General features: G+C 42.6%; 1 protein-coding gene across 1 annotated transcript; it reads right to left on the bottom strand.

Moving 5' to 3' along the window:
- Window positions 1-236: 236 nt before the first annotated feature.
- Window positions 237-7,861, bottom strand: rhbg (Rh family B glycoprotein). The gene is made up of 10 exons (XM_058053669.2): window positions 7,491-7,861; window positions 3,926-4,112; window positions 3,702-3,852; window positions 3,468-3,615; window positions 3,202-3,368; window positions 2,376-2,513; window positions 1,928-2,061; window positions 1,587-1,708; window positions 1,009-1,082; window positions 237-769 (listed from the first exon to the last, which is right to left on the bottom strand). The coding sequence occupies exons 1-10, from the start codon at window positions 7,666-7,668 to the stop codon at window positions 692-694; spliced, it is 1,377 nt and encodes a 458-aa protein (XP_057909652.2). The 5' UTR covers window positions 7,669-7,861; the 3' UTR covers window positions 237-691.

Below are 7,861 nucleotides of genomic sequence, written 5' to 3'. Positions count from 1 at the left end.
GCTGCGATTGCAATACACTCGTTAAGTCTTTAAGACAAAAAAGGATTAATGACGAGCAGCCTTCTTCATAACAAGCGCAGACTTGATTGCATTGCCTCCCTCAACCCCACGGTATATTATATTATCATAAAATATATACACTGTGGAATGATATATACCCTCAATATGTAGATTTTTTGTGCATTTTCATTCAGCCTCATTGTTGGTACATGTTATTAAATATGCCACAGACAGCACATATTTAAACTGTTTATTTTACATTACTGAGCCTAAAAATAGAATACAGGCTGTTATAACACAATTAGGGCCAAAACAAATGCTAAGTCATACAGTTTAATGGGAGAAATAACCACAAAACCCCTAACCTACTATGCTTAAAAAAATAATGATTTGAACAAATGTAACTTTCCAGACGGGATGTGCTGCTTCTAAAAGAGTCTTTGGTGTGGGCCGGCTGCTGAAGTTGAGCTGTGTAACCATATGGGAGCAACTTTTTATAGATGAGACCATCCTTCATCCTTCAAGAATTATGTTTGCTCGGCGGGCCTGCAGCACGTCGCCCTCTAGTGGTGGAAGCCTGTTCTTGTGTCTTTTTGCAGGAAATGTCCCTTTTTTGACAGGCAGGACCAGCAGATATATGAATATATCTGTGAAACCTACTTTATGAAGTACTAGGTGTGTGTGTGTGTGTCTAACTGTTGAGTTTCTCGGTTTCAGCCGACATGACCGTGGTCAGCTGTTCCTCATGAGACTCCTCGGCCCCGGGCACCTTGAAGACAAATAACATAAACAGTGTAATACTGAACAATACAGTGATGCAATGACGTCATCCCACGGTAAAAAAAAAACCTCCATCTTCTATGAGAGTGACTAGAAAAATCCACCTGCGTGATACCGTCATGTATAAGTGAAATGCGCCACCTGCTGTTTTTTTAGCGCTACTGCTGACATATGAGCTTTTGATGCAGCACTGCCCTCTTGCGGCCATAATAACAAAATGACACTCACCTCCCAGTAGATGCTGTCCTCATAGCAGATGGTGTCAGGAGGTGCACCAAAGACAGGCAATTTCATTATGAACCCTAAAATATAACACGAGTTTGCATATTATTCATATAATAATAATAATAATAATGATAATAATAATGCATTTTATTTGTATAGCGCTTTTCAGAGTACTCAAAGACGCTTTATAGTACAGAAAAAGAAATATATATAGATGCATTAAAATACAATATCCAAACATTAATTCAGAGCTAAAACAAGGCTAAAATCATTATCATCATATCATTAACATCTACTACAGTTGTTGTAGTTTACGATTATGAGTTGGCGTTGTCTGCAATTTCATAAATTTCACTGAACACAATCATTTGTCATTATAGAGCTGAAATAAAAACATATATTTAGCTATTTAGCTGGCACATCCATGTTGAATAACAGCCCATTCCATTACCCAAGTAAAAAAAGCTCTGTATTGAATACAAAAATGAAATGACGTAGATGCGGAAACAGCACCACCTGATGGGCAGCACTGCTACGATAAAAACGCTGGTGTTTGTGCAGCTTGCGTGACATCAACCTACCGACGATGAGCCCACCCAGCAGTGCGATGCCCAGGGTCACCGCCAAGGAGATGGCCTGTCGGAGGCCTTGGAAGGAAGCCTCGATGTCTCCACTCGCCACATCAGGGAACACATCTGACATGCTGAGACACACACAGCATTATGGGACTTTTAGCTCCAACTGGACAAACCCCTACCAGGAAGAGCTTATTTGAACTGGCTTTGTGGGGACAATGCAGACATTCTGGATAGGCTACATTTGTTGGTTTAGATCCAGGAGAGGCTTGGAGAAGCTTAGCATAAATTAAACACACAGCAGGAGTCTTGCAAGTCTTACAACTTTGGCCAAAAAAAACCTTTACCCTTCTCCGTAAGTGTCTGAGGTCGCCAGGGCAGAAGTGACCGCCCCCACAATGGCTCCCAGGATGCCAGGCAAGCCGTGGAGGTTGTGGACCCCACAGGTGTCTTGGATCTTCAGCTTCTCCTCCAGAATGGGCTGAAACAAAAATACTTTGTGAATATATATTCAAAATATCAGCACAATATGCTTTAATCAGAGTAGCTTCTGTCCTCTGGATACCATCTTTGTTTCTGAAAACTCAAAATGTACATTGAAAGTAATGTGGTTTGGTATATGTAACCCGCCTGCACCTTGCAGCCAGCCCTTCGTTCCACCCAGGCTCAAATCAGGGTCCACAGACTCTCAAACTCAAACTGATGTTTACCAACACATACCTGTTCAAATTTGCATATGAACTATTATATACACTTTAATGGGACAAGATTTAATTCAGTGACTGTATTTCCTACCGAGAGGAACTTGAAGCCCAGCACTGAGATGATGCCGGCCAAGAAGCCAACAATCATGGAGCCAAACGGAGTCAGCATCATTTCGCCAGCCGTTCCCGCCGCGACGCCACCGGCCAGGGCAGCATTTTGGATGTGGACCTATGAAAGAAGAACATGTTTACTGTAGATCGGTGGTCTCAAACCAGTGGCTCAGGGGCCAATAAAGGGACATAACTTTAGCTAAGTTTTGCAAAATCTAGCGCCAGAGGGCATGCAGGGAAGCCTAAAGAACTTGCAGTGGCGCTGTATAAGAGGAAGTGCTTCCAGGTCTCAAGAGAAGCTCATGTTTACGTTCTGAAGAACAGGTTACCAATAAAGATAGAGAAGATTAGATGAGTTGTACTTTTTAGAATACTTGATACTGTGGAATACTACTGTAGAGTCAGTAATAATAATGCTCACCAGACCAAACAATTGTGGACTTCAAACTAGAGCAGATCCAAACTTTACAAGACTGTAACGGCCAATGATAGTCCAGCAATCTGCCAGATGTACAGAACCAGCAGATTCCTGGTCTTGGTATGATTGATTGTGTCTAAAATGTTGTTAAGTTAAAAACCACACGGAGGTGAAACAACGCTGATGATGTCCAAGTCAGATTAGCTCCGCCCACCTGTCAACAGCCCTCTGCAGTATCAGATGAGAGCATCGTCGTGTTTGATTTCTATCAGAGGCAGAATGGCGCCAACACATCACAACTATGAACTCTTATCTCCAAAGCAGACAAGCTGAGATCCAGTGTGCTGCAAAACCTGCTTGGACAAAACCTCAGCCATGCAGTTCTCACCATGTCCAGCTTGCCGTCGTGGGCCGTAAGGGCGGACATGCCGTAGGTGGCTAGCGTGCAGGCGGCCAGCGAATAGTAGGTATTCATGGCCGTGCGGTGCTGGTCGTCTCCGTGGGCGGTGATGGCCGAGTTGAAACTAGGCCAGAACATCCACAGGAAGATGGTACCTGCATGGACCCAGATGGCCGATCAGGAGGAGCTTAGTCAAGTAAAAAGGCACAAACTATCCTTTTGGGCTTTTATTAGACTGCATCTTTTTTTTTTACCAATCATAGCAAAGAGGTCCGAGTGGTACACCGAGCTGTTCCTGTGTTTGCTCTTGTCCAGGTTGGGACGGTACAGGACTCGGGCCACCACCAGGCCAAAGTAGGCTCCAAAGGTGTGGATGGTCATAGAACCGCCAGCATCCTTTGCCTGAAAAATGAAGTCCAGTAATAAATATCAGCAACAACACTATTTGTTCCATCTTCATAGAAGACAACAGAAGGCAAATAACTGACCCCGATAGTAGACAGCAGAATGAACTCATTAACAGCAAACAGAGTGACCTCAAACAGCGCCATGATCAAAAGCTGGATTGGACTGGTTTTACCCAGAACTGCTCCAAAGGAGATCAAGACAGAGCCGGTGCAGAAATCAGCATTGATCATGCTAGGAAAGACAAAAAGTGTTGCAATAAGGAACAACACACAGCACTGAGGCTAATGGTGAAGGACGCTGTCACCTCTCCACCCCGATGTGGATCTTGCCGCCGTGCATGCCGTGGAAGAAGCCCTGCATGAGCGTGGCCCACTGCAGCGCAAAGGCAGCGGTCAGAAAGTTGAAGCCCACACTGCTGAAGCCGTAGCGCTGCAGGAAAGTCATGAGGAAGCCAAAACCGATGAATATCATCACGTGCACATCCTGGAAGCCTGAAAGACATACGGCAGAGAAGTGTGTCAAAGTGGTGTTCCACAAAGCTCAATGCTTTGCCCACTACATTTTTTCACTTTCACCTCAATGTATCAACTCTGCATTGGTGTTGTGTGTAATGCCTTGTGGATCCTCGCATTACTTTGAGGATGTACTGTATGTGAACAACACTAAGATTTGCATATTCCGATCATAACACATTTTTGGAGCTCCACAAACACACATACTGTGTCAAATATCCTCAAGTTTCATTTCACAGTTGATAATTTGGGATCCTTTGCACACCTGCACCGTTGCTGTGAAATGTTTCAGGACTACAATAATAGACTGTTCAATGGCTGCTGTTGCCATGGTGACAGTTAATTGGCACAGACAGGCAGTAGGTGATGCCAGTGTCCCCATTGGCCTCCTGGCCCAGATACTTGCAACAATACAGAAGCAGCTATCAAAGCTCTGCTGAAATTTTGGTGACATACTGTATCTGAGGAGTTTTATACTGGGAGAACACAAAAAGGACAAACATTGAAGAATGTTGTCTACTAATTGGTCTGATTCTTCTCATGGACTATGATAATGACAAGTGCTTAACCATTTAAATAATACAGTTATAATAGTAAAAGTAAGTAGTAATTATAATAAGTAATAATCAGCAAACGCGCTATAAACAGAAATGATCGAAAAACTCACAAACGCCATAAAACACATGCAACAGGAAAATGCTGCAAGGATGAATAAAAAAATGCAAAAGAAAAATGCTGGCAAATACGGAAAACAACTGCATATTGGCATAGCTGCAAGAGTTAGCCAGGCTACCAAACACACAAGACCTTTAAAGACTTGAAATATTTTTCAGTATTATAGACATACCTGTCAACCATCCCATTTGCCCCTTTTTCCCCAGCGTCCTCCTGTGTTTTTCACATATTTTTAACTTCTGCTACCAGAGAAGCCCACAGCACAGAACCCAGAGGGAGGCTGATGTCATTGCAGCACCCCAATCAGTGCATTGCTCAGATGTACGCATTGGGGAAAACATTAAAATAATTATTATTGCATTTAAACTCGCATTGGTATATGTTTGTATATTCCTCAGGTATATCTATTGAGTGTTAATTTGCTGTGTGATGACTTTAGTGTTGTTGGTAAGATGACACTGTGAGTCAGACTGATATATATGCTGACCTCCTGCAATCCCAACGGGTTGACAAGCTTGTTGTGAGTGCACTGATAGCTCGTGATTGGCACTATTTCCTCCCTGACGAGCGAGCAGCAGAGTATTTCAACAACTATGAAATAGTTCCCAAGTAAAGGATGTAGCCATGATGTTCAAAGTTTAGGAATTAAGTAGGGGCTTATGCGCTGGAATTTACAGTAGCTTTAAGCTACACTGTGTAAGAGTCCCACACACTTTGTGAGTCTTGGCCATTGTTCTGTCAATTTACAACAACCTGTAAATTGACATTGACACAATTGGTATTGTTATAAGTTATAAATCCACAACATTTTTGTCATACATACTTGTCCTTGTGAACCCTGAAAAATGACAAATCAGGTCTTTTGGATCATCTAGTGGTGCAAGTAACAATGTGCTGAGTACATAGTCACAATGCAGTGTTTCTGGATTGTGCTCACCATCATGGAGGCCAAACCTGTGCAGGGCATACTACGGAAGTGATGCCCATTTGATAGTGCTATCCATTTTGAGTCCTTGGACATGACCTTCTTATCTCAAGGGAGCAAATAAAGCACATCATAAAGTTACTTTTAACACTTGCACATTAACATGTTGACCTGTTTAAACTCTCCCTCTCTGCTCTCCGACACACAAACAAAAAAAAGCTGAAACACAAAAGATAAACAGTATTTCAGTTCCCATGTTGTGACATGAGGGCTTATCTAGAGCGATGAAATCAGATCATGTGACCCGTCCGGGAGACGGCTGACAATTAGATCAGGAAGGCGCCGCCGCTGCTTATTCACAGCTGCTGTGCGGGTGCAATGAAAACAGTTTAGTAACGTCCGTATCTCATCTCAATACAGCTATCTGATTATCAATCAGATGCTTTTGAGTGACAAACGAAGTCTTGTGCTCAAATAAAACCAAGCCGGAAGGTTTGCTTTGAGTAGTTTGCACACGCTGAAGATAAAAACGTCGATAAGTTGAAAGTGTTTATCTCTCTGCATTCCCATCATTTGTGCCCCGGGGCAGAAGCTCACGAGTTCAGATGGCGTCCAACCCGCTCTGACAGGCCTAAACATACTCTGTCACTTTTGATTGACACCTTGATGAATTCAGAACTAATTAGATACAGTTAGATACGTTTTTTTTTCATTTAAGTGGGTAATGTGGGTACTGGGTAGTGTAAGTGCATCAGGGGTTACATTCACTTCACTTCCTGTATCAATATCACAAGGCAGTGACTCCGCCCCTTTTGGAAGACAATAGCCCGGAGCTCACTGTACTTTTGCCCTCTTCGTGAACACAACATTCTTGTCATTGTTTTATGGAGCCTCATGTCAGATTTTTAAATGATGATATAAACGATAAATGATATAAACAACCATGTATGGAAAACACAAATCTGAAACTTTAAACTAGAATTTATCTTCTGAAAAGTATATATAATGCTATAAAATGCAGGCCGATATTACACTGTCTAGGGATTTATGCAGGGCCACTGATGACGTAATACAACTTCGAACAGTATGTTACAATATAAAAGAAAAGCAAAGGCTTTTTGCCAGCAAATGAGCAAGTCCAGGCCAACTGGAAGACACCCGATCCAATTAGAGACACTGCTAGGCAACTTATCTGTCTTGCATGGAAAACAACATTTTCCCAGTTAGTTTGCACACAATCATGCCCTTTTACAGTCTAGTTGTGTTTGTACACTGTCATCAAGCAATGACTTCTTGCAGTCATCGTTGGTCTATTTACATGACAACAGGATGAGAATCAACATCAAATTCACTATGGCTATTTAAAAACTTTATTATTATATTATATATTATATATATTATTATTTCACAGCTGGGATAGGCTCCAGCACCCCCCGCGACCCTCGTGAGGAAAAAGCGGTAGAAAATGAATGAATGAATGAATGAATGAATATTATTATTTCAATGTTATTGATAACTTAACTCATTCTCCATCTCTACTAAAATATTACCCTGCATGTGTAATATGCTGGTGTGATGCATGATGGGTAATGTAGTTCCCACCAGTCTTAATGTAATCAATTGAGGTTTTTGCAAGCTTGCACCTTCTGCAAAGTTACGTATTCACATATATTCTATAGGAATAATTCATCCATTCTAAGAAGCATCTCTTAGTAACCGTTCACCCTTAACCTCCCAGACATGGACAGGCCACTCACTTGGGTAGCGGTAGTAGAAGTCGTTGTTGTAGTCGGTGTGGTTCTTGTTGTGCCATTTCTTGGCGTCCGTCTCGTAGTCGTACTCGACCAGCACCCCGAAGAGGATGATAAGGATGATCTGCAGGATGAAGCACACGATGGGCAGCTTCAGCCGCATGTTGGTGGATGCTTCCGTCATGGTTGCTGCACTTCTGGTGCCACAAGAGGCTCAATGAGTCTTGCTGGGGAAGATAAAGGACCCGGCAGAGAAATGTGGACCCGCTAGGACACAATCTGGGGTGCAGAGGCAGACAGGAATGTGTGTGTGTTTGTGTGTGCGTGTGTGTGTGTATGTGTGTGTGTGAGGTTGGAAGGACAGAGACAACTGAGCT

Source organism: Doryrhamphus excisus, linkage group LG5, assembly GCF_037039965.1.
Source record: "Doryrhamphus excisus strain RoL-2023G ecotype Guam linkage group LG5, RoL_Dexc_Guam_v1.1, whole genome shotgun sequence".
Classification (NCBI taxonomy): domain Eukaryota; kingdom Metazoa; phylum Chordata; class Actinopteri; order Syngnathiformes; family Syngnathidae; genus Doryrhamphus; species Doryrhamphus excisus.
Note: the sequence above shows the minus strand (reverse complement) of the source record. Positions and strands in the feature narration are given on the sequence as shown.